Source organism: Haliotis cracherodii, unplaced genomic scaffold, assembly GCF_022045235.1.
Source record: "Haliotis cracherodii isolate W230 unplaced genomic scaffold, xgHalCrac1.p SCAF_1, whole genome shotgun sequence".
NCBI classification, from domain to species: Eukaryota; Metazoa; Mollusca; class Gastropoda; order Lepetellida; family Haliotidae; genus Haliotis; species Haliotis cracherodii.
In genome coordinates this window covers 36500824-36528523 of record NW_027266264.1, presented here as the reverse complement: position 1 = coordinate 36528523, position 27700 = coordinate 36500824, and the positions used below count along the sequence as shown (strand labels likewise).

Below are 27700 nucleotides of genomic sequence, written 5' to 3'. Positions count from 1 at the left end.
ATGATGCTCAACTATATATCTGCATTATCTACAACACTCCAACTTAAATCTATAATTATCGATCTGAAAGTGACGGCTCTGTAAAGACACCATGACAGAATCACCCCTCCCCATCCAAAACCCCAAGCCCCTCCCCCGTTCGGGTTTCTAGGCAGTAGATACACACACCCTTTGCAAGACTTCAACTAATCGTTGAGGCCATTCTCTTCACGCCTCGCTATCTCTTGCTATTTGATTAGTCAATTTTTCTACTGTTTTAGAAACTTTGTTTCCGTGTTGCTCAGCAACATCACAAAGGGAATCTGGCGCAACTTAATGTCATATTTTGTCTGACATTGAACAGCTGAAGAGGCGTGTGTCATATAGAAGATATTGAAACTAACAGAAGGTTGTCGAGATTGAGATTATTTCACATCCGGTGCCCTTAATATAAGTTTGACTTTAAAAAAAACATTCCTGGATAACAAGCAAGTGTATTTGTATCAGCGTCATTCGGGATGTAACATTCCTTCATACCCTATTGGTGAGTTTTTTATCGTATTGAGAAACTAGTCTATGTGTAGTTGTTTTTCGCAAGGGATTATTGTACATATACATATACAGCCACGTCTCATAACATCATTTTTGTAGTCTACGATTTTAAGTTGATGCATTTCTACTCAATTTTAAGTCTCTTTTGTAGCTTGTCTTCAACAAAGATATCTTAAGATATTATTATAACCAATTAAAATAAGTTCAGCAATATGCTCGTACCTAAAGGTAATGACGCTGAAGAGTCAGTGAGTGAATACGGGTGCGATATACAATGACGACAGCGACGTAGTTCCCTTGTACCATTGTGACCAGCCAGAGGCTAGTTATAGTCAGAATTCACCAACAAAGCCTGTTTCACTGGTCTTACTGTCATTTTATGTTTTCCATTTGCGTTTAATCAATGTTCTCTTTATCGCCCCTCAAAGTGTTCACCATTAAACAGTCTATAAAATACTGATTGCTTTGAATTTTAGCAACATAATATGGCTGAACACCAGTTTGGTCTGTTGAAAATAACTACACATATAACGACTTTCACAATATTGATATCCATAATCATCATTGTCCGACGATTCATTTTATGTAATCCCTAAATTAAGAATTGGTGTCTATCATATATACGTTTAATCATATCTATCATAAAATCCGGGGGCATGGGTGGCCCAGTCGTCTAAAACACTGTAAGTCGCTGTGCAGAGTTGCGTCCCTTAGGCACGCCAGAAACCTATGACTGTGGGTTGAAACCCCGGTTCGCCCCGATTATGTTTCTAGGTTTGTCAGCACCATACCCGTGCTCGTCGGTGGTAATGATGAGCGAAAGTTTTAACCACTAAACTAGCCCACCGCCCCTTATAACACTGATAGATCAAAGACTCTGTCTCGAACTGTTTATGTGAAAGTACTTGTAATAGAACAGTCCTAATGACCCAGCAAACCAGTTGTCCCTCCCATTCATCCCATCAAACAATCAACACAAACACAATTCCTGTCACTTATTGGTTAGGTTATGGCTAATGGACAGAGCGATGCAAAGTGCGTCAATAACAAGGAACGTTGTGGTTTCACAATTGTTATGGCCAAATTGACAAGAAGACAATGATTTCCAATATTTATTATTTCCGTGGTACGCATATAGAATGAACGCGCGTCCAAATGTTCTATTTGTGTGCCCATTTCTAATTTCGTGCCTGATTGAAAAATAAAGACAGGAGCGGCCATGAAGTGATGAAATATTCATTTGCTGTTAAGTACATAAAAGTAAACAGAAAGCACTATCAGCACTTCTCTATACACTGATCAGATGAGGTTCGGGAAGATAAGGGTAAACTCTAAGATATTTCAATCCCAATGTGGACATGTTTACCCTTAATAGTTGGACATGTTTACCCTTAATAGGTGGACACGTTTACACTTAATGTTTATCCTTAATGGGTGGACATGTTTACACTTAATAGGTGGACACGTTTACACTTCATGTTTACCCTTAATAGGTGGACTTGTTTACACTTGATAGGTGGACATGTTTACACTTAATAGGTGGACACGTTTACACTTCATGTTTACACTTAATAGGTGGACATGTTTACCCTTAATAGGTGGACTTGTTTACCCTTAATAGGTGGACATGTTTACCCTTTATATGTGGACATGTTTACACTTTGATAGGTGGACATGTTTACACTTAATAGGTGGACACGTTTACACTTCATGTTTACCCTTGATAAGTGGACATGTTTACCCTTAATAGGTGGACATGTTTACCCTTAATAGGTGGACTTGTTTACCCTTAATAGGTGGACATGTTTACCCTTTATAGGTGGACTTGTTTACCCTTAATAGGTGGACATGTTTACCCTTTATATGTGGACATGTTTACACTTTGATAGGTGGACATGTTTACACTTAATAGGTGGACACGTTTACACTTCATGTTTACCCTTGATAAGTGGACATGTTTACCCTTAATAGGTGGACATGTTTACCCTTAATAGGTGGACTTGTTTACCCTTAATAGGTGGACATGTTTACCCTTTATAGGTGGACATGATTACACTTAATAGGTGGACACGTCCAGCTTCATGTTTACGCTTAATAGGTGGACATGTTTACCCTTAATAGGTGGACATGTTTACACTTAATAGGTGGACATGTTTACCCTTAATAGGTGAACATGTTTACCCTTTATAAGTGGACATGATTGCACTTAATAGGTGGACACGTCCAGCTTCATGTTTACCCTTAATAGGTGGACATGTTTACCCTTAATAGGTGGACATGTTTACCCTTAATAGGTAGACATGTTTACCCTTAATAGGTGGACATGTTTACACTTAATAGGTGGACATGTTTACACTTAATAGGTGGACATGTTTACCCTTAATAGGTGGATATGTTTACCCTTTATAGGTGAATACTTTATGACATAACACTATTTAACAAACTATTCTGATTTGTGTCAAATGCTAAATCGTGGTTTATGCTGCAAACCCGACAGCTCGTGTATCCCTGATATGCAATTTTATATGTGCTATTCATGTGGTTTTACAAACTCTGATATACATACCGTCATAGGTAACATATCATCATTCTTATTGCTTTATTTTGCCTTAATTGTTGTTGTTTATAAGTTAGATATAACGTTTTATTAGTGTCAGCTGTCTTTTTATGTCTTAAAGTAATACACGGATAATGCAGACTGTCAGTAGCACACAATGATTGGAGCTTGGCATTAAGGGGATACAACACAGTCTGGTCGCCTCGGTTGGTTTGTTGTTTTACGCCGCACTCAGCAATATTCCAGCTGCATGACGGTGGTCTGTAAATAATCGAGTCTGGACCAGACAATCCAGGGATTGATATCATGAGCATCGATCCACGCACTTGGGATCTATGACATGTTTCAACCAAGTCAGCGAGCCTGACCACCCCATCCCGTAAGTCACCTCGCACGACAAGCATAGGTCTGCTCGGAGTGAGTAGGGTATTCATGATAGTCGCACACACACCGGCATTCAAACGCTTAAAGGAAAATATACACAGATGGACGCATGCACATATGTATAGACCCTGACACACAGATGCAGACAGTTGCAGACGGAAAACCCTCCGTCTTATGAGCATGAACACTGATAGATTATGCAGGTTGGAGAACGCACACACACGCATACATGATATGCAGACATACGCACGCTGTCATGCATACACGCGCATACATGATATGCAGACACACGTACGCTGTCATGAACACACTCGCATACATGCTATGCAGACATACGCACGCTGTCATGCATACGCAAGCATACAGGATATGCAGACATACGCACGCTGTCATGAACACACACGCATACATGATGTGCAGACACACGTACGTTGCCATGCATACACAATCATACAGGATATGCAGACATACGCACGCCGCTGTCATCCATGCGCAGGCATTCATTCTGGATATGCAGACATATGCAGACATAACACTGACAGCCAGCCAGCCATACGGACACGCTGACGACCAGGGATTGTATTACATGCACGGGCAAATAGTAGAACACCGGTACACACCGACACATTGATCGTGAGAGGTTACATGCAACATTCAGCTGTCTATCTTCCAAAATAAAATCTCTCAGGTTCAGTCCAACAACTATATACTTAACGTAACCTCCAACAACAATAGGAAGTGTAACAAAGGTGGCACGTATTGCTCCTTTGCCAATAACCAACTTATCTGGCATCATTTATTTCTTGTTCCATTTACACAGTTAGGCGTTCTTCTATACATCCCAATGGCAACCGGCACCACAGACCAAAACATTTTGTTTCTATGAGTCCAACTGTCCATCGTTTCCTTGGTGAACCATAACATTTATACCCTCATGACAAGGATCAATATATAAGTGTTGAACACGACACTGTCCAACTTGTATTTGCTTCATCTCAGTGTTAGCACATCAAATCTTTCTTGTCAGACCATTTTTCCGAACCAATAACCAGTATCCAATAATACGTTAAGGAGTTGCCAAGGTGATGTTCATATGTAGGATTTCTTTGTGTTTGTTTCAGTAACAAAGGCGGAAACGGTATTTACGTTGTTGCAAATTCCATTTACAAACCGACACCTATTGAAATGATAGGGCGTTGACAGATGTTAAAATATGTGATCTCTTCTTGAGTTCAAAGCGCCGTTAAACTCACTGACTCTCTTCCTGAACATCTTGTAATCACACTATATAGGTGCCAACAGAATCAAAAGTTGCCAAATAAGCATTTTTGTTTTACTCCGAAGTTCTCGTGGAAATCATTTTTTCACATCCCAAGTTGGTAAAGAATCAATATTTTATCACCAGATCGTGAATAAAACCTCTGCTTGTGCTGATCAGAAGAAACTGCATCAGAATAAAGTATATAATTACTTCAAAATCATCATCTATCCCAAATCAGTTAAACAAATATATTAAAACAGAACCGGCACCAGAAGTCTATTTTAAAGGGTGTTTCTATATCTGTGGACAGTTTTTATTCGTTGCACCTGGTGGGCGTACCGTAACGTGATCATCTTCCCATGATCGGTGTTTATTGATCTGTTATAAACAAACAATAGTTTTAAAGGTAGGGCGTCATTCCTCAATTTGTTTTAACAGAATAATTTATATTGTAGATAATCGAGTACTTGTATAATGAGATTTCAGGCATCCTAGTGAGGCAATTTGCCATGCCGTGGACCGTAGCTATTGATTCAGTTAGCATACGTTCCGGTTCCAGCCGGTCTGTCTTAAGTCACTGGTTAACCGTGTTAACCGTAAGCCCTCACTAATTTTAGGGTTACTGATGTGTTCATGGCTGCAAATAAATATAATTTGTTTATCTTTGCGTAATTAATACGGGTAGAAGCTACAACAATGACGTTATCGAGGGAATTTGATGTAGGTCAGGTGAGGTGAAATTGGGTTAAACGACGCGTTTTCGGGAAGCATTTGTATTTTGAGAAAAGGTGAGCGTATCTTGCGCCACCAGTGGCACTCTGTGGCAACTCTTGAGCAAGAGTCGCATGAGGCTCTTCTCGAAAGAACTTATATAACGACGAGTGTGTGTGTGTGTGTGTGTGTGTGTGTGTGTGTGTGTGTGCGTGCGCGCGCGCGCGTGTGTGTGTGTGTGTGTAGTATACTGACTGGGTGCCGATCAGTCCTTGTTTTAACCCCTTAATGCCGAGCGCCAGACAGGGTAACAACAAGTACCATCTTTTAACGACTTTTGGTATGACGCTCCCGGACCTTCCGCTCTCCAGACGCACGCTCTACCTCTAGACCACGGAGGCGGTCAATTTGATGTAGGAATTCTAGGAACATGATAACTAGTTTTCGAAATATCAATTTCTATGGCTTTGTTTTACTAAAGTTAAACTAAAGGATGAGGTGTATAAGGGGCTTTTTGGAAAACTTAGATATTGGTATAAAGTTATCAAACATGTTTCAAATGTCTTACAAATGGTCAGTTTACTTCAGGGGTTTCGTCAAGCATGTTCTTTCGAGAAGACCCTCATACGACTCTTGCTCAAGAGTTGCCACAGAGTGCCACTGGTGGCGCAGGATACGCTCACCTTTTCGCAAAATGTAAATGCTTCCCGAAAACCTCCAATTTGTCATGTTTGACCTATACATTTAGTTATAGTTAAAAAAAACTCCTTCCTCGGTTTTGGACGAAAATGTAAAACCTCAGGGAGCTGAAGGTTTTACATTTTCCACGGAAACGGAAAGGGAGTGTCTCAAGTAACCAACGAATCGGCGAAATGCAAGGAATGCCGGAAAGAATAAGAAAACATCGGAATACCTAATAGTGCAACATAGGTAGTCGCGGTATAAACGAATTCGATGAAAGCGCGTGAGAGAAAGACCACGTGCAGCATGACAAGTCATGACATGTAAGATTGAACACCCTTCCATCACCTGCTTCGGTGGTTCAGTGGGAAACAGTGGGGTGCAATATTAAACGTGAGACAGTGGGGTACAATATTAAACGTGAGACAGTGGGGTACAATATTAAACGTGATGTTGCAGAGTCTATTTCATGTGGAAAAACGTTGAGACTTGTAACCAGACAAACATCAGCATTAGATGAACATTAAATGGCTTTTTAAACAATCCAAGCAGGTCTTACAATTCAAATATAAAATCTGTCAACAAGTCTCACTTGAAAGTAGTACCTCACGCGGTTACTATGACATAACAAGATACGTACACTATTATAGGCAAAAGTGGTAGTTGGTTTATAATTGTTGTTTTTTTATAAACCCAACACATGTAAGTGTATTCATATGAACACACGTGAGCACATATTAAAACATGAGATTACTTGACTTCAATTTTCTAATAGTCAGCTTTGCCCTTATGTCCAGTAATAATCCCGCAGCTCCAGCCCCTGGGGTCTACATTTCCCAACTTTACAGGTACAATGGAACATGCGCTTTGTACCAAGATTTCAATGACCGTCATACAGCCCTTAGTCAGACGTTGTTTGGTGAAGGTTACAACATTCAAGCCTAAATGAAGGTTTCAAAAATGTATTATGGTAGATATATGAAGAAATTTCCAAATTTGACTCATCAGTGAAGGAAATGATGTCCGAAGTTAATCTCTATTGTTACTTGTACCATATATTCTCGTATTTTTTACTGGTGATCAATTGACTTGCCTTCGCATGTGTTTGTGACGGGTGCACCAGGTTGGGCAGGATACGCTCACCTTTTCGCGAACATCTGTTATCATCACTATTTAATAGTGATTCATAAACTCATACTCATGATATAGTCGGAATCGTACACTCGACTATACTTTTAGCAGGGTTTTGTGGCTTTTATATACAAGCAATATAACTGTTGACGATGAGTCAGGTCGTCAGTGTGCTCACAATATGCATTTCCATTAATCATAACAGCAGCAAATGCATAGCAGTGGCAATCATCATTGTTCATAGCAAACAACGATGCAGAGAAAACGATCTTTACCACTATCCATGAAAGAGACAGAGACAAGCACCAATGCAATGAGTGGTGGCAATTGGCTAGAAGGAATTGCTTTAAAGAAAACTGCCCGACTAATGTACCAGTATTTGTGTTGCAGTCGAACATGTCCTGATACCGCGGTACTGACGTAACAACAAACAGACTCACAGACATGGGGACAGCCTCCAGCACAGACAACAAAGGATCGGAAATAAGTCCGGTAGGTGGAGTTCAGAAGGGAAACAGGTTAACAAGGGAACCGTCAGGTTTAGTATATTCCAGCAATTTAAGATGCAAAATGAATATAAAATGTTCACATTAACCGTTGCAGTCCCCAGCTATACGAGCAATGCATCGTTGAAATGAAAATTTTGAATACCTAATTAGCAATACTTTTTTTTAGAAATTGAGTATGGTTTTGAGGCTGCTTTTAGCAATGTTCCAGCAATATCACGGCGCGGTACACCAGAAATGGGCTTCACACATTGTACCCAGGTAGCGAATCGAACCCGGGCCTCCGGCGTGACTAGCGAACGCTTTAACCACTAGGCTACACTACCGCTCAGTTATCAAAACAGGTATTAGATATAATCTTCAGGAAGTTATTGCGTGTGGGTTCCAGGTAATGCATGATATATCAATATATACTGCCATAACAGATTAACTATAGTAAGATGACAGAATCGGATGGTCCTTAACATTTTAAGTTTATAATAAAAAACAACAACACCATGTTGTCAAGTAGCTTAACGAAGGTGATATTGGTGCATCGTCTGTAGATGTTTGAACTGGGTATGGCAGAACGAATATTCTGTATTCTTTGTTCATTCCATCTTTATTATGCATCATTGTCACACCTTCCGTTGTTTCAGATCAGCGTCCCTGACTCCCTCGACTCCTACCCCCCTCCCAAGCCACCGATCAGCAGGAAAACAGACGTGTTCAGAGAAGCGGATTATGCACACGTCGACAGTCACGCCAAATCGGTAAGAACAACCTTTTTTAACTGCACATGGAACGTCTGCCATCCCCACGCGATGCAGTGATTCAGGTGACACGTCACGGTTGCCGTCATTTGTGAATGAATCAACTGATAACACGGCTAGCACAGACACAGCTGTACCCATCCATATATTCCTTCTTCAACGTTTCTTTCACGGCGTAATTGAAATCTGACAGTATCGCCTGTCGTCGATAGTTAACGATTAGACCATCGATAATGATTTGTCTTATTTCAACTTGACCAAGGAACCAGATGCGATAATGATTGCTTACTGGGTTATATTATAATACCAGGTTACTTATAGAGCACAAAACTCTACACCACGGAGGGGCCATGTTATAAACCCTCACGTCGATAACCCCGTCAACGAGTCATTGCGCATTACAAATGACATCATAAGCTTCCTGTACACGACCCAGTCTGTCTGTTAGCCGCTAGAAGTATTTGCATCCACTGGTAGATTTTATCCTACCGGTAACCCATTCGCTGGTGGGTGAGCTTGGGCATTTGCCTAAGGAGACACCACAGGTAACAAGAAAGTTAAGTATGTGGCAGGGGCGAAGCCCCTGAAACACTCGGGAGTCAAGCTTACTGATCGTTAAACCCATACAACTGACCTCCGCCGCCAGCGTTTACGAAGCGCAAGATTTGTGATGTGGTATGTTACGATTAAGTGCCGATAAAAATGGTGAGGAAAACTTGTGACATCCAATATAAGTTAAAGGGGCGCCTTTTTCAAACTATAGCACACAGCCTGATGTGTAGCAGATAAAACATGCTGGTTTTGTCATCGTTGGTTCGAAACTTTAAATTCTTTTTCGTAAAAGTAGTTAATTGTGATCAAATTGGGCGGAAGATGATCCTAAATTGGCAAGTCTTAGAAAAGAGGAAAGCGTTTACAGATCGATACTTAAATTAACGCTTTGAACAGTTCACTATTATCAGATTATCGGATTTGTCAGAACTCCAGGACAACCATTACTGAGGTTGCGTTCCTTATACCACTGTTCAGACGATGATCGGTATCTGTAAACTAATCTAAGAACACATTTTAGTTGAAGTTGACCCATTCCCAACCAAATCTACCCATGTTTAGCCTCGTGTCTCTCCAGCTGTGCTGTGTTGCGTCCCTTTGCTGTGCCCGGACCTGCGGCATCATACCCATCTCTTGCGCCAAAGCTCTTGTTCAAAACGCGTGTCATTTGGGGCTTTTGTCGCACATCAAACTGATAATCAGTCATATAATTAAATTACTTTTCAACTCAGACGCTTATCCACATCGAGTCTATCATATATCTATATCAAACAATATCAAATCATTTAGAACCACTCGTGTGTATAGTGCCAAAATATCCATTAAGTAACCACATGTATATTGCAATAATTCCCTCAATAAAGGCTTTGTTGCCATATGTGAGTTATAGATGAAGTTAAGCGACACATACCCGTCATAGTGAACATACAGAACATCTCCTCAAACTTAAACATTATTCAGTTCTTGCTCCATTTAATCATAATTTATAATTTCATAATCCAGAGAAGTCATCAAGCATTTTCTATAATAATGTTAATTTTCTAGAACAACAAAGGAGGTTGAATATTAAAGTCTTGAGGTTGTGCTTCCTGCCTATTTATCATAACAGTTAGTGAGTTATCTGTAATTCCATAAATTCTTAAAGATCGCAAAAATAAATGAGTTGTCAATAAATGACAGATCACACACCTACATACGTCACAGCACCACTAAGTTTAAATAAACATGAGCCTTTATACATGTCTTCCTATTTCCCTTCGACGGTGGTAGCGATGGCAACAATAAAACATCCTCCTCCGAGTCTTCACCAGACATTAACACACAAATCTATGACTGTACTCTGTACTCTGTACTTTTCAGCACTCTGTGTTTACATTTTACTATGGGTACGAACGATAAACATCCCCACACACTTACACTAATGAAAGTACGCATCGACGACCGGAGTTTTCTTGGTGATTAGTTCTGGTGGCTCGGTTAGGTACAGTCATAATATCAATAAGTAAACATCCAGTTTTTTGTGTCATATTCCTCAGCACATTTTCAAATACATTTTCCCAAATTATGTAACCCTATGATTATGAAGTGGTTATGTTCTATTGTAAGAGATTAGTACCCCTCATGCACTGTTGTTCCGTTACATCCTACATGCTCTCAAGCTACATCAAATGCATTTTGTCGAACATAATGCATGATGTTAAACATGACATTTCGAGCTACTTCTGCCTCTCTCAGAAACTACAGTTTTGGCGAATTAGCATTAGCTGCATAAGCACTTTTAAGCTACAATACATTGGTGTTGATGAAAAGCACAAGTTTTGTTGTTCAGACACATCATAATGTACTGTTCTCGAAAGAGCGAATGAAAAGGTGAGTTTGATTTTACGCCGCTTTGAACAGTATATATAACAGTTATATCACGTCGCGCCAACTTTGTTTTGGAGGAACAATCATATGTTTCTTGCACGCCTAAGCGTCTCAACTGTTTACACTGAATTACAGTGACGTAGATGACTGGGACACCCGTGTCCCTATAGTTGTTGGGTGGTCAGGCTAGCTGACTTGGTTGTTGGATTTCATCGTATCCCAGTTGTGTGGATCGATGCTCATGATGTCAATCACTGGATTGTCTTTCCAGACTGGATTACTTACCGATCGTCGTCAAATAGCTAGAATATTGCCTAGTACGGCGTTAAACACCAAAACATTTATTGTTGTTGTGGAACATCATGTGTTTTGATGTTGAGGGACAATATATGTGTCTTGATCAAGTGTTTGCTTGTACCTGGCTTTAAACACATCATTTTCTTGTTAGAGCACACTCACACACATACACCATCGAAGACATTGTGTGTCACCGTACCCCGACGTCTAAGACATTGTGTATCACCGTACCCCGTAGTCTAAGACATTGAATATCATCGTACTCCGACGTCTCAGACATTGTGTGTCACCGTACCCCGACGTCTCAGACATTGTGTATCACCGTACCCCGTAGTCTAAGACATTGTATGTCACCATACCCGTAGTCTAAGACATTGTGTATCATCGTACTCCGACGTCTAAGACATTGTGTGTTACCGTACCCCGACGTCTAAGACATTGAATATCATCGTACTCCGACGTCTCAGACATTGTGTATCACCGTACCCCGACGTCTAAGACATTGTGTATCATCGTACTCCGACGTCTCAGACATTGTGTATCACCGTACCCCGACGCCTCAGACATTGTGTGTCACCGTACCCTGACGTCTTAGACATTGTGTATCACCTTACCCCGACGTCTAAGACACTGTGTATCACCGTACCCGTAGTCTAAGACATTGAATATCATCGTACTCCGACGTCTCAGACATTGTGTATCACCGTACCCCGACATCTAAGACATTGTGTATCACCGTACTCCGTAGTCTAAGACATTGTGTATCACTGTACCCCGACGTCTAAGACATTGTGTATCACCGTACTCCGTAGTCTAAGACATTGTGTATCACTGTACTTCGACGTCTCAGACATTCTGTATCACCGTACCCCGACGTCTAAGACATCGTGTATCACCGTACCCCGACGTCTCAGACATTGTGTGTCACCGTACCCCGACGCCTCAGACATTGTGTATCACCGTACCCCGACGTCTAAGACATTTTGTGTCATCGTACCCCGACGTTTCAGACATTGTGTATCACCACACCCCGACGTCTCAGACATTGTGTGTCACCGTACCCCGACGCCTCAGACATTGTGTTTCACCGTACCCCGACGTCTAAGACATTTTGTGTCATCGTACCCCGACGTTTCAGACATTGTGTATCTCCGTACCCCGACGTTTCAGACATTGTGTATCACCGTACCCCGACGTCTAAGACATTGTGTATCACCGCACCCCGTAGTCTAAGACATTGTGTATCACCGTACCCCGACGTCTAAGACATTGTGTGTCACCATACCCTGACGTCTCAGACATTGTGTATCACCGTACTCCGACGTCTAAGACATTGTGTATCACCGCACCCCGACGTCTAAGACATTGTGTGTCACCGTACCCCGTAGTCTAAGACATTGAATATCATCGTACTCCGACGTCTACGACATTGTGTGTCATCGTACCCTGACGTCTCAGACATTGTGTATCACCGTACCCCGACGTCTCAGACATTGTGTGTCACCGTACCCCGTAGTCTAAGACATTGTGTATCACCGTACCCCGTAGTCTAAGACATTGAATATCATCGTACTCCGACGTCTACGACATTGTGTGTCATCGTACCCTGACGTCTAAGACATTGAATATCATCGTACTCCGACGTCTAAGACATTGTGTGTCACTGTACCCGACGTCTAAGACATTGAATATCATCGTACTCCCACGTCTAAGACATTGTGTGTCATCGTACCCCGACGTCTAAGACATTGTGTATCACCGTACCCCGTAGTCTAAGACATTGAATATCATCGTACTCCGACGTCTAAGACATTGTGTATCACCGTACTCCGACGTCGAAGACATTGTGTGTCACCGTACCCCGTAGTCTAAGACATTGAATATCATCGTACCTCGACATCTAAGACATTGTGTGTCATTGTACGTTTGTTTCAAAACGTCTTAGACATTTTCTGTCATCTTGGCCCGAAGTCGATCGTTGTCAATGCCATTGGTTTATGATCCAGACTCTATGTAACAATAACAAAATTTGTCATGTATCAGAGGTATGGTTTCTACGAGTCTCGGGCAATAGAGCTGGTCCAAATGTAAAAATGTGTGCAAAACTATGTACCTCAAGTGGAGAGTGCGGGTGTATAAATTTATTCAATTTAGGCTTGGATTGCTCTAATGATAATGAAGGAAAAAAATGTTCACTGAAAAATCGAAGAGGTTATGCCCCTTATATCATTCAGCTATAGAAAATGAAATTCATTTACTTTTGTATGTCCTTATTATCGTGATCTAAGAAAAGGTTTATACCAGAAGGCTATCTGTCAAACTACCCTGTACCTGCATTTATTTCTCTTCTCTCTTAAAAAGATGCTGCTGTCACATTAAAACTGGCTATATATTTTAAAAATGAAAGTTCCCTCAGAAACGATTAGTATATATACAAATATGTAAAACTACATATATGTAACCCCTTTGTATATGGGCCGGAGTCCTTAAATACAATAAATATCTCCGACTTTGACTTGACTTTGACCACTGCGTATGTTTCAGTATATCACCACGTCAAATGCCTGTTACACGAGTGTGGTGATGGTAGTATGTGTGGAACAATCAGTGTGTACCAAATGATGCAGGTTCTCTTCTGCTATCGATAAGACAAACTATTGTCAACTCAAGATGTGTGCTTTTACGTGGCTTTAATTTATATTCCCCTCCAACAAATGCATCAACACAGATTTATCTTTTTGAGGTTAATTTGACACAATATCAAATAGTTGTATCACACTTTCGATGTAGTTAGCATAAATTATTGATTGAGAATTTGTGAACTTAGCTGCAATGGAGGATGCATACCATTTTCATGTAGTATGTAATATGACTATTTAAGTGAAGTTGCAAGCTGTAAATCCCACCTGAGATAAATTTACATCCATTATGTCATCTGTTTACAATAGTTGATATTCGTTCGTTCGTTCATTCATTCATTCTTTATATAAATGGCTACATCTCATGAAGGTATATTATATATTAGCTAACATATAGGTTTGTGTGTATGATTGACATAACGCTATTAAGCACAATTTTGATGTCAGAATAAGTTCCATTTCTCGTGGGACTCTAAATCTATATATCCATCCATCTGGAGCCATTCACAAGGAATCGGCGTCCTCATTTGGCTTGATGCACACGTTCACCTCACTAAACCTTTTGTGCCCATGTGCGTATGTCCGTTCCCATGGTGATATATGAAAGGATGCCACAAAACAAAATAACACGGTCCAGGCAATAAAATCTCTGTGGCATCCTGACCTACTACACGCCTACAGCTGATTGAACGATGTCAATCAAACACGTAACAGGGCATGCTAATGTTGTCTTTCGCACAAACCCAGCATGACCTCGTTATGAGAAAAAGAATAAATTCTGCAGATCTAATTCCACAGGCCATGAGGAAAAGGACATGGAGCGTGCACGGAATAAAAATATACTTTACCTAAAAGCTCTATTGGAGACAATAAAGGCCATGAAAGTAACCATTTGTAACTGTGGGGCTTATTGTGTGTTGGTTCGTGTCTCATGAAGGATTAAGATTAATTGGTACCAATCTTGTTAGAACTATTTGTGTTTCAGTAAATGTGGAGGAGTTTGTAATAATGGGGTTTGAGTGCACATATTTGTTGACATCTTTTCAGCAGTCGGTCGTCTTACCTTTGGATGGGTTAGCTAATCAGACACAAATAGACTCATTGTTGCCGTGGTACTTTCCCCGCATCTATTTGGTTCCACAGCTAATCTTTTTTCAAACTGCTGGTATCTACCAGGGGGTACTGATTGTCTTAGGGGTTTGAATTCGGAGTTGCGTTCCTTAGTCGTGCAAGGAGCCGCCGAAAGTGGGTTCGGATCCCAGTTGCGGTCTCATTTTGATCCTTGGCTTATCATCACTAAACCCATCGAAAACGTAAAGTCTCAGGTCTATCTGCATCACTTCCGTCTTTCCATCCACATTAAACTGACATACCGTTACATTCTGAATTTGATTTACAAAGTGACGTAGAACTTCACTCACTCACCCATGTGGGCCAAATCTCTGTATCTGAGGTTGTTAAGTGTCTTTTGCCTTTGTCAGTTCTCCATACAACATTTCTTCGTCTCCAAATCAGAGTTTGCAAGTTTTAGATAATTTTCAATTTGATAAAACTGGTTACCTTCACTTCTTCTCAAATAGACCAAACAAACATATAAATAAAAGCGACAAAACCATTTCCATATTCATAAGAAATATCTGCTAAAAGCAGAATCGATTGTACGATTCCGTACGTGAGCATGTGTATATTAATCACTATGAAATAGTGATGATGCCATGTGTTCGCGAAAGGGTGAGAGTATCCTGCCCCACCCATCACCATCACCTGCATAGGCAAGTCAAATGTGACCATTGCAATACACATGCGATGATTGGGAAGTTTATGAATTGCATCACATAGTCAATGTCAGACCAGTCAAAGTGTCATTAATGACACTGCTCATTTTAAGGCCCCAACTCCTTCTTCTAATTTCACCACTCCATTTCACCAGTGACAAAATAGCGCAAGGTAACTCCTCAGAAGCAAGCGCGTGCAAGCCGTCAAGTCCAAGATTCCTGGGGTTTGTGATTACCATGGGGGTTCTAATAGTCGACCGGGAGCCCCGGGTCCTGAGCTGAAGAAATAATTCTAACTTTATATCACTCTAAGAGTAATCTTAACCGATCTTAGATTCTCTTGTTTATAACTAAATCCCTTGGACACAATCTATGAGTTAGTGACGACCCTCACGTATAAAAGTAATGATGATAACAATCCTGTCTCTTACGTACCCGTTACTGGCATTCCAGGCGTCGTCCTCCGTGACGTCAGACTACGAGTCCCTCCTCAACTACCTGTTCGAGGACCTGAAGACGGACCTCCAGATGGTGCGTGCCATCTTCACCTGGCTGGGGGCTCAGCGCATCGAGCAGATGAGGCTGGGGAACGTCAAGGACCCCAACACCCCTGTCGGCTACATGAAACTCATACAACAACAGCGTGGAAGCTATGCGGCGTTCTTCTCTCTGCTGTGCAGGTCGGTGTGTGATGCACTTACATTTAGCCTTCATTCAGTGACCTTCTTTTACACGTCGAGAAATCAATGTGACGTTTCAGTGCCGCCAAGGACACGACGAGGAAGTTTCAATCTATCTTCGTGTACACATCGACTCAATATCATGGACTTTTCATTTTCTAAAACAATTTTTCTAAGTCTTTTATTTTGATTTCATAACCTGGTAAAAATGTCACCCTCGGTTACATGATCATGTTGACTACCATTGGCAAAGTTAAGCATAAATAGAAGCGACAGAAACAAACATCAATGGCATTGAATGGCAACTTCTTTGTTATGAGGAACACAACGTTTCGGAGTACATGCTCACTCCTTTATTCACCTGGTGAAGGATTGAGCATATACTCCGAAATGTTGTATCCCTCATAATAAAGAAGTTAGGATCAACAAATTTTCACTCTTAAGGGGTAGGCAGTTGCTGAGATCGTATCTCGCCAGTGACCGGGTTGTTATTCAGCCTTGGCACCAACAATGTTTACAGGTCTTTGCAGTGTTCACTAACCCTAGTGTATAGAGTACTGCACCATGTGCACTCATAAGAACCTACTCGTCCGATGGTAGATGACCAGATGGTGGAAACACGAATACGTACATGCACCCGAAACACAAGTGTGAAAACGTATGGTGTCACCCTGGGCAAGTGACTTAGTTCAAATGTGCCTCCGTTCACCAAGAACCGATATGTAAGGTGGATCTAAAAACCCTCTAGCGCCCGTTGGCAGCTTGGGTTATATACTCCCCAAGAAGTTGAGAATGCAAACGGATCCAATGGTCGGGGAACAAGTAGAAAAAACAAACGCATTTGAGCAGATACTAGTAACTGGTTAAGCACAGTTTATATATGTATAATATAATAATAACAATAAAACGAAACATTTTGGGAGAAATTAAAAGAAATACGCCTTCAATGATGAAAACTCGAATCTTTTCGAGTTGCTTACCTTACATCAGGAGAACGTCATGTCCGTGTGGAGACATCATTCCGAAAATACATCACGGCTGCTTATTTCGCTTTCAGAGCTGCCAAGATTCCATGTGTTGTGTTGAGAGGCAAGGCCAAGGCCGTTGGGTACGAGCCTGGTGATGAGGACGTGTCAAAGTTCAACAGCAAGTGGAATGCTGTACATGTGGGAGGTCAATGGCGGCTGGTGCACCCCCTCTGGGCCTTCACTGGGGTAGAGGGACACAGCAATGGCAAGTGGACGATGATAGAGAGGAAAGGTATGCATACAGGTGGAAGTAACTTATTTATCGCATTGGCCACATACATCTCAATAACGTCATGCGTCTCTTCCAAAATATATGAAACTATATATTTCTTCTGGCTGGTGCATGCGTGTGACCATGCAAACGACCTACTGCTTCATGTTATTAACGTGATATGAAATACCCCCAATGAAATTATTACTTCCTAGTGGTGCTCGAGGTTTAACCGGTGTTGGTTTGAAATATATTTCTACGTAATATTCTGGTATGAATGCATAGGTCACCCCACCCCCGACTCCACTCCACCAAACCCCCCCCCCCCCCCCCCCCCACCCCCCAACCCACACACACCCTGGAAATCCCTGGGAAATGACACATAAAAGCACATGTACCTCTCGTGATACTGCTACAACTTATTATATACAGCATTTGTTATATACAACTATTTTTGTGTTAATAATTAGCTCAACTATTAGTTCAGGGTGCAAAGTTGATTTCGTGCTTCATTTCCTTCTCTTTATTTAAGGTGAAGGTCAACGTGAGAAAGAAATAGAATACAAGGGCAAGGACATCCGAGCAAACGATGATTTTTTCTTCCTCACTGACCCCGAAAACTTTGTGAATTTTTGCCGTGCAAACAGTCAACCATGGCAGCTCCTCAAGGAACCATGGAGCGAGGAGCAGTTTGTCAAAGCACCATATCTCACAACAGAATACTTCAATTCCGGACTTAAATTGACAAACCAACAAACATGTTATCTTGTTGCAAAGAACGGCAAAGAAGCCATACGATTCGAACATGCGAAAGACAAAAATCCATCTCTCTCCTATGATTTGTTTTGCGATGAAGATGAATCAGATGAAACGTTGCCAGAATCTGAGGAACTGGAACGATATGTTCTTGAGAACACCCAAGGCACAACGAAGTCTTTGTTCCTTAGATTCCCAGTGAGGGGACTCTATAAACTCCGTGTATATGGTGGCAATGGACCCAACCCACCCCATATCTGTGACTTTCGTATCCGCTGTGAAGAAGAAGGGAAGAACCCTAACCCTTTCCCTCTAAAGAAAGACATAGGCTATGGCTATAGCCAAGAAGCCAAGGACGCTGGTCTCGTCACCACCTCCGCCTACAGCGGCATTGTAGTTATGGAACACGGACAGAAGATGACGTTTGAGTTTGATGTTGACAAGCCTGTCGAGTTTGAGACGAAGATGCATCATCGAGACAAGACACTGGATGAACTCGACAAATATGTCGAGAAAAACGTCACCGACAAAAAAGCTGAGATAACCGTGACAATGCCGGAGGAAGGTCTAACTAGAGACTCGGAATATGCTCTGGAGATTAACACTAGAGAGAAGGACAGCCACGACTCCTACAGGAACGTTTGTAACTACTTCCTGACGCCGGACAAGGCCCAGTGGAAGGATGATTCAGACGCAAAACCCAATAACCGTGTCCAGCAGAGGCCAGCGCGTGCACAAGTCAGGGTCCAGCAGAAGCCTGCCCCGAGACAGCGGCCACGAACACCAGTCAGATCTGAGGTACAATTGCAATGTTATGAATCATGTTATCATACGCCAATAGTAAATCTAACCTAAAAAACGTTATTTCATAATGTATAGATAATAGACACGTGCCTAGATACTTCTATCTGTCACTTTGTGTTACCAGAGTCCCCGGTTCCGCATGCGAGGTGCCACCGATCAAGATTCCATCGAGGATCTGGAGAGAACCATCAGGGACTTTGAAAAGTCAGATTTGGATGAGAAGGATGAAGATCTTACCCGAGCCAAGGAGAGACTTGTGCAGCTCAGGAACAAAGCTAACAAGGATGAGGTAAGAGTAAATTAAATGTAATTGGAATGATCAGTGTTCAAGTTATAACGACGTGTCAGATGTGGGAGGGAAGCTATGATTCTGGTCATAGACGTTTACCACCTTGGTGTTACCACCACGAGTTTGATGAACAGATATAAGAATGCGCGATCATAGTTTGCCAAGGGATGGAACTCTGCACAGTGAATTTCGGCGCCTCAGATGACAGGGACACCCATGCCATGGGAGAGTTTCTTGTACTAGTTTAGTAAACTGTGACTCCCACGAGGTGCTGCGCCTTCAACGACTCGCTCAAAGTGCATAAAGATCACGAATGGCTTATATTACTTTCAGATTAATGTAAATGGTTACCAATTTGATGAAACCCAGGATCATCAGTATGTGGCTGACTTAAAAATCAAAGATTAATATGGGGCCTGATCTTTAATATGAACCCATAATCTGCCGATCCTGGCACAAGTAAAGAATGATACAGAAGGGAATTTCTAAAGGCCATCAACCATCTTGCATACACAAATCTCCACTAATGCTCATGACTATGTTTGTCTCCCTACACAGGCCATAAGGAAGCGCATGCGTGATGCCACAAAGGAAGACTCTATCGAGGACCTTGAACGGGCAATCGAAGACTTTGAGGATGGAGACCTTGATGAAAAGAACTTGGATCTGACCAAGGCTAAGGAAAGGCTGAAACAGCTGAAGAAGAAGAAGGAAGAAGAAGATGTAGGTGGAATATAGAGTACAATTAGATAGAGCTAATTCCACATGAATAGTGTTCTGTGTTCACTTGATCATTTCATATTTCTGTTTCAATAGTCAATTCAAGACAATGGGAGATAATTTATGGACGTCAACTTCTTTATAATGAGGGACACAACGTTTCGGAGTACATGCTTTCTCCTTAGGCATTCACCTTATGAAGGAGCATGTATATACTTTAAAACGTTGTGTCCCTCTTAATATCGAAGCTGACATCCATACAATCTCTTCCTTACTTCTAAATGCCATTCAAAGACAGTTTAAGACTGTTTTTCAAGGGATGTTTTCCCCTTTGAATTTGACACTTTCATATCGCTAGATATGTATGAATTTAAGCATCACTGCACTCATAATCATAGAAATTGGCGGTTCGGTATAAACTCTTTACCTGGTGAATCTAACGCTCTAATGACAGATAGTCCTGCAGACATAATGTAGATTAATTGAACATTGAGAGTGAACTTTTCATCAACGTTGACAGGCTATTAGACAACGAATGAGGGACGATACAGATGGAGATTCTATAGAGGACTTGGAGAAATCTATCCGTGCCTTTGAGGAGGCTGGTATTGACGAGAGGGACAGAGACCTGACCCTTGCCAAGGAGAGATTGAGACAACTGAAGAACAATGCATACCAGGAGCCTGAACCAAAGGACGAGGTAATGTGGTTTCTACGATTATTGATGACATAGTGGTCATTATAAAGATAATAAAGAAGTATTGCCTATGCTACGATGAGATCTAACAGAAACACAATTTATTAAATATCTGTTCTATATTTGTGTTTGATTTCAGGACAGCTATTTCACAGAATGTACGACAAAATGTGTGTTGGGAGTTTCTGAGGTCTGATATTAATCATTGAGGAAAATGGCTGATGTTTATTTGTTGCATCTCATCCTCAGAGAGCACGCGAGGCGATGCGGGACGCCACGGAGAATGCAACTGCAGATGAACTGGAGAAGGCCATCAAGGAATTTGAGGACTCAGGCCTTGATGAGAAGGATGAAGACCTAACTAAGGCCAAGGAGAAGCTTGTCAAGCTCAAGGCTAATAGTAAGTCTAGTTACGGAGCATTAACACGTAAAGAAGAGTCCAGTATATGCTGACTTGGGATGAACAGCCATGCAAAGTATATTTTAAAGGCTATAAATTAGGATCACGACCATCACCAACGCTTTGTATGACATTTATAACCATAATGGTAAAATGTGACAAATAAACGAGAATATTTTAACGTTCAGATGAAATGTAAACAATGTTATTGAGAAGAATTTATTTCGACTTGTAAATGTGAAGATGAATTTGTAAAGTTGTGTAGTAAAAACGAAACGAGAAGATGCACACGTGAAAACATTATGACATTGTCTGTAACACCATCTAGAACTAGTGAAGTCCGAAGAAGACAAGTTGCGGAAGAAGCTGGCTGAGGCACAGGCTGACGACAACATGGATGCTCTGGACAAGGCTTTAGAGGACTGTAAGAGAGCTGGGCTGGAGGACGAGGGTGACATCACCAAGGCTGAGAAGACCCTGATGGACATGCACAAGGAAAGTACGTGGACTACAGTATCAGAGTGTGCAGCAATGCCATATGTTGCCATACATCAACATGTTAATACAATAACTAAAGACAGTATTATTTAAACAACCAGTTTTAGCATATTTCGTTGTCACCTTGTAAGGATACCAAAACGCGATGAACACTGTCATGGCAAGTCATTCAATTATTTTTCCTTCACCAAAAGAGCTAGAGGAAGCTAGGCGACAGCGTGATGCAGAGAAGCTCCAGAAGGCTCTAGAAGATGCAGAACAGTCGGCGGTGGCGGACAAGCTGGACGACACTGAAGACTTCCAGGAGGCTAAGGAAACAAACGAGCAGTTGGCCAGGGTCAAGAAGTTCAATAGACAGGTACTAAACATGTAATATTTGTGTATTCTGATGCTTTGTGTTGGACCTTCCGTGGGATGGACAGTTTTGGTGAAAATTTAATTACTTTTATAACCTTAAAATCTCAAACTCCACTAATGTGTTGTTTTATTGGCCTTAACACCTTTCTTCTGAATGAAGGTGATGGACCTGAACCCCCGTCTGGTGTCCGAGATTGCCAGCTACAAGAGACCTAAGCCATGTATCCAGGACGTGATGAAGGCGACCTACATAGTCCTGGGAGAGAAGCGGGAAACTCTCGATGTGAGTGGGTCGTGATGTAATGTAGATCTGGTGTTGACATCGACACGTCTACTCAAAAAGGTGGACGTATGTGTGAAAACTGATTAATCAGCACCACAGTGCTCTAAACAGCGCTGAATTAGCGTTACGCAATTATTGTGCGTCACGTATTGGGTTGGGTATATGGCCATCGGTGATGAAGCTCCATAGTCTTGATATATCATATTTCGGGCATAGAAACAAACACAGAGAGTTTTCTTTTTTTATATTATATCTTAATGTCAATTTTTATGAAAACTGTTTTTATAACATGTATTAATGTGCACTTTGAGCTTAATATCAACGCAGTTTCGGATGGCATAATTGAATCCTTATCTGTATATCAGGAAGCTTTCAAAACACAAAAATTATAATCATTATGTATTGTAAAGCATCTAAAAAATGACGTAAATAAAACGTAAATAAAACGTAAATAAAAAGTGGGTTTATTCAACGAAATTAGAACATACAACATAGATCCTTCCTAATACAACTATGATATTGTGTCTCAGATTATGATTGCACCCATTTCGTATATTTAGTAAAATTACAACTTTCATATTGGTCATATTCAGTGGCAGAGAATCGTGAAGCTGATGAAGACAATAGGTCAAAACAATGTCATCAGGAGGGTTGGTCAGTTTGACATTGTCGGTGTCGAGGCGGAACAAGCCAAGACGGCGAACAAACTCATCTCCAAGTACGACATGGACGACGTAAAGAGAAACAGTCACGGAGCTGGAACATTCTACTCTTGGGTAGGTCCTGAATCGAGGAACTGTGATAGTTAACACTTAAGTAGACGATGGATCTTAGAACAAAGATAATTTACATTTAGGTAAATACTGAATCTGGAAAGTAAGACAGTATACACTAAGCCTTGGTAAGCTCCTGAATCAAGGAACTGACGTAGTTTACACTTCGGTATGCCCTGAATCTTGGAACTGAAAATAATCTAGTTTTCTTGGGCAAGTCCTGATTAGGGTAACTGGAAGATTCTCCTCTCAAGTAACTACTGAATCGGATTTGGAACATTCTAGTCCTGCGTTCTAGTCAGGAGCGTTCACCAAGGGCGTGGGCCAAGATCATTCGTCTGTGAGATCGTAATCTCTTGGCCAATAAGCATTAGCCAATAGATTATTGAAAAATCACTGACACTGCAATTATCGTCCAAACCAGGCTCTTTTTCAAAACAATGAAAGAAATAACATTATTCTCCCCAGTGTAGTATCCATAAGAAGCTTCGCTGTTGTCATGTTCATCGTAGCTTAGTGGCTAAAGCGTTCGCTCGTTACGCCGAGAATCCAAGTTCGACCCCTCACCCTGATATGCTCAGTTTACCCCTGGTGTTCTTCGATGTGCCTGCGACACTGCTACTATCTTCCAAACTCACCCATGTGTCTCCTTGGGATTGCATTTCTCTACCCAGGTTTTCTGTTTCAGACAAGAAATGTGGTTAACGAAGTGAACAGAAAAGACGAAGAGTAAGGACCGATGTTTCCACATAGACAGCGGAAGCGGAAGTTACCCTTCTCCCTTATACTAGTGTATATTTTTGTGCCTTATTATTGTCTTTGAAAAGGATCCCTTAGATCCCTGGTGCCCATTTCCGCTGCAATTAGTGCCTTTTGACGTCTTGGTTATTAATATATAATATTGTGCTCTATTTCTAATGTCATATTTGGTTTATAGCAGGCAGTGATTTATATGTATACCTACACTTAAACATACTTATAATCACAACTACAAGTTGTAATCATAATTTCAAATTTGCTTCTAAATCAAAATATTTTGTATTCTATCTCCAAGTACACTCGTTACAAAAGCGGTATCTGAAAGAGACCCATTTTGTGATATAAAAATGTTAATACTTGATTTATTACTGTAGTATATTTGAAGCACTATTTCATGATCCTACAGACTGATGCTTGGGCCACAATATAGACTAACATCGAGTCTCTGAAATGAACATATTTTACAGGTAAAGGCAGTTGTAAAATTTTCTTAATAAAATATAAGAAAAGGGAGCCAAGATACTTTATATTGCAGTAATCTAGACTTTCAAGCTATTGTAAACTTGCATGGCTGTATTGCATATGTTTGTTTCAGGGTTCGTGTGAAACTCTGACCAAATTACACAGCGCATAGCTGAATCAGGTTAAACCCAGTCAAACCAAATAGTAATATCATTCAATATCTTCTTCAACCACACGACGATAACACGACGGAATAAGGTTGTGCTCAGATCTACGAAAGTTAAACATACACCCATTCGAATAAGGGTAAGTTGCCCATACAATATATACAACAACTTTGATCATAGGGCAAGCTAACAGTAAGTTGCATGTGTAATCCGTATATTCCATACGCTATATTCCAAAGTCTGTGCCGGTCTTCTTTCAGTGTTCACTTTGAACACATATTTTACATCTTTGATTTTAGAGTTTCAACACATTCACATTAAATTAGATCGTATTTTCATGCGTTGCATTTCAAAGTCTCTGCTGTTCTTCTTTTAGAATTACCTTTAACATGTTTTTACATGTTTTACGTTACAGTAAGTCAAATTGTTGCTATTATTTGGCCATTCTGTTATGATTTGTTAACGGATATACCATTCGTGATGCGGATATGCATACAAAGGTAAACGCGTGTTACCATGTACGCATATAAACGCTCACATAGCATAATGATTCTGCACAATGCTTCCTTAGTATAACGTCTTTGGCTAGTACAGAAATGTTTGTATTCAAGCAATATTATTCAAATATATTCGTAAGCCTTTGTCAATGAACACATCTACACACAGGTAGTAGATTCACACCTAGATGTACTTGTGTTTGTATGTACATAGTTGTATAGAAACGGCTTTATGATACAGTCAGTATTAGAGGTAACACTATGGGAGAGAGTAGATAAATTTGTTCATGTCATAAAGCTCTTAGTGGGGGGTTTACTGCTGAAAGGGGAAAGGTGGAATATCGGGATATACCAGTACGCGTAACTGGAATACTGTTCAAACAGGCTAGGGATCACTAGCGGATCCAGGTGGCCGGGGTGTCTAGGGTGTCCTGCATCTATATACATGCTCATTCATTAGTCTGGCAGATGAAACTATGAGTTGGTTGTGTCACACGCGAATGATAGTCTACCATTACAAATAAATACAATAGGCTTCGCAGAGAAGTACAAACTTTAGTACTATTATAAATACTCAGCCTGAAAACCAATGTCCACGTGAAAGCTGTTGCTGTGAACGTTCATCTCGGTTGTTTAGCGTTAAACATATTTGCAGTCTTTGAAACATCAATCGATGTTCCATGATAATTGCGCATGGCAGCTAGATCTGTTGGGTGGTACTCTCCCATTGGACTCGTGTAAGACTCTTGTAAGCCTTTGTGTAAGTTCATCTGAAACTTTGCAAAAGCTTCCAAATTATTCAGTAAGGTCAAATCACATATTCGGAGATCACGCACTTATCAGTGTTACTGTGATTCTGCTTCAGACGCGTATATGCATATACTGTTCAAATGAAATTATTTCTGACTGTGTACAAGAGGTCAAAGTGTATGTGACACGGCCAATCATTCTTAAATAATCATCATACCCGTTCCTGGTTTCCAGACAGCGTGGAAGGACGTATTCGTCTGGTGTCAGATTGTTTCAGAGAAATACACTTATCATATTTCTAAAATGTTTATAATGTGTTAAATCAAAGTACGTTCTTGTCACGGCTTGCAGGAAACAACATCCAATGAAAATCAGCTGAAAATGTATGAACTAGGTCTGTTTCGAGAATATAGTCATAGTATCATAGGTTATATATATATACCCCCTCCCCACATTGTGACAATGTGTTATTTGTCTGGGTTATTTGTACATAGAGGTTCCTTAGTGCACTGAATATAAATAATTCACAGGTCGGCATTTCGCAATGGAACTCATTTTTTAACTTATACTAATGTTTTGGACACTTTGTTTAGCAGTTGAACCCACGGTAATTGTAATGTTTTGAAACATGGTTGTGCTCTATCGTAGAATATCCCTTCATATCCTCGATTCTATGTCTGTGCTGTGTCATGGGTCTAAACATTATGTGATGTATGTTTTGAATATTTACAAATAAATCACAAATAGGTTGAACAAACCAAGAAAGATAACATACACTTTGCCATGAAGCCCCGAGGAGTTTTGAATGTCATTCTAACACATATGGACATTAAACCTTCTTTGTAAAACTGTGTACCAACAGCTAAATTTCGCGACACAGTCAAACAATATATAATATTCTGTTGTTAAGTTGTATATGTCATCGAACTGATTCATTATATTATATATTATGCACCGGTGATTGAGTGGAGCTAATGGTGGAAACGTCCCACTCTTGTTATGATAGAATCGTGGTCAGAGTCTACAATGAAAAGATCTTGTTTAATGACACCACCCTTGTGATCCGTGGCCCAGTCATCTGAGGCTGCAGTTCGCTATGCAGAGTTGCGTCCTTGGACACCCTAGAAACCTATGATCATGGGTTCGAATCCCGGTTCGCCCCGATTTGGTTTCTAGTTTGTCAGCACCCTACCCGTGCTCGTGGTTTTCACCAAAGTGGTAAACGTCTGAGACCTGCATCAATTTGGGCTTTCCTCTCACTTTACACTGCTGACACGCCGTGATATAACTGGAATACTGTTCAAGGCGGCGTTACACCCAACTCACTCACTCCTTTTGATTCACGTTCTTTTGGAGAAGACCCAGATAAAATAACATGAATTAGATGTACACCTTTTGGCACAAGAATTGCGGGTAGGTTGACAGGAGTCATTTGTATATCCAAACAGTGCATTGTCGATAGAATGTACAGAGTTTGAATGTACGACCTCCAGTCAACATAAAGCGCTGATTTTATACTTTGGGAAAAATACATTAAACATGTATACAGTAGGTGCATACTGCTCCTATTTAACGCCATGAACTAGTTTTGTATTTCACATTTGGAGAGAATTCATAATGTACTTTATATTAATTTACAACAATATAACTTAAATTCAAAACAGTACGTTTTATATATTTATCAAAGTGAACTGTGATATGGAACTGTCTCTTATTAATAAAGCAAGCTTCATCTATTTATTCGATTGTTTGTTGTTTGTTGCCATAGAAACCTGATAGATCTGCTTCGGAGTGGGCTCGTGGTGTTATGCTTACGACTTGTAGGGTTTTTTTAGTTTCCAGATCAATTTAATTTACATCCACCGCGGGATGGATATTGATCTTTGAGGTAGACTGTCACGCTTTGCTAGGTTAAAGCCCCTGAGC

The 27700-nt window shown here is 40.7% G+C and overlaps 1 protein-coding gene across 1 annotated transcript; it reads left to right on the top strand.

Annotated features, from left to right (window-relative positions):
- Positions 1-337: 337 nt before the first annotated feature.
- On the top strand, positions 338-27496 carry LOC139477155 (uncharacterized). The gene is made up of 15 exons (XM_071259708.1): positions 338-523; positions 7647-7748; positions 8401-8514; positions 16097-16323; positions 17381-17583; positions 18095-19116; positions 19247-19411; positions 19970-20134; positions 20652-20831; positions 21078-21228; positions 21557-21727; positions 21921-22084; positions 22244-22366; positions 22960-23142; positions 23828-27496. Exons 2-15 carry the CDS (start codon positions 7701-7703, stop codon positions 23870-23872), a joined length of 2961 nt encoding a protein of 986 aa, XP_071115809.1. The 5' UTR covers positions 338-523; positions 7647-7700; the 3' UTR covers positions 23873-27496.
- The last annotated feature ends 204 nt before the right edge of the window (positions 27497-27700 follow it).

Coding starts and splice junctions, on each gene's coding strand:
- LOC139477155 (XM_071259708.1), top strand. CDS start 7,701: ATGGGGACAGCCTCCAGCACAGACAACAAAGGATCGGAAATAAGTCCG. Junction 19,412..19,969: donor ACAAAGCTAACAAGGATGAG/GTAAGAGTAAAT, acceptor CTCCCTACACAG/GCCATAAGGAAGCGCATGCG. Junction 21,229..21,556: donor TGTCAAGCTCAAGGCTAATA/GTAAGTCTAGTT, acceptor AACACCATCTAG/AACTAGTGAAGTCCGAAGAA.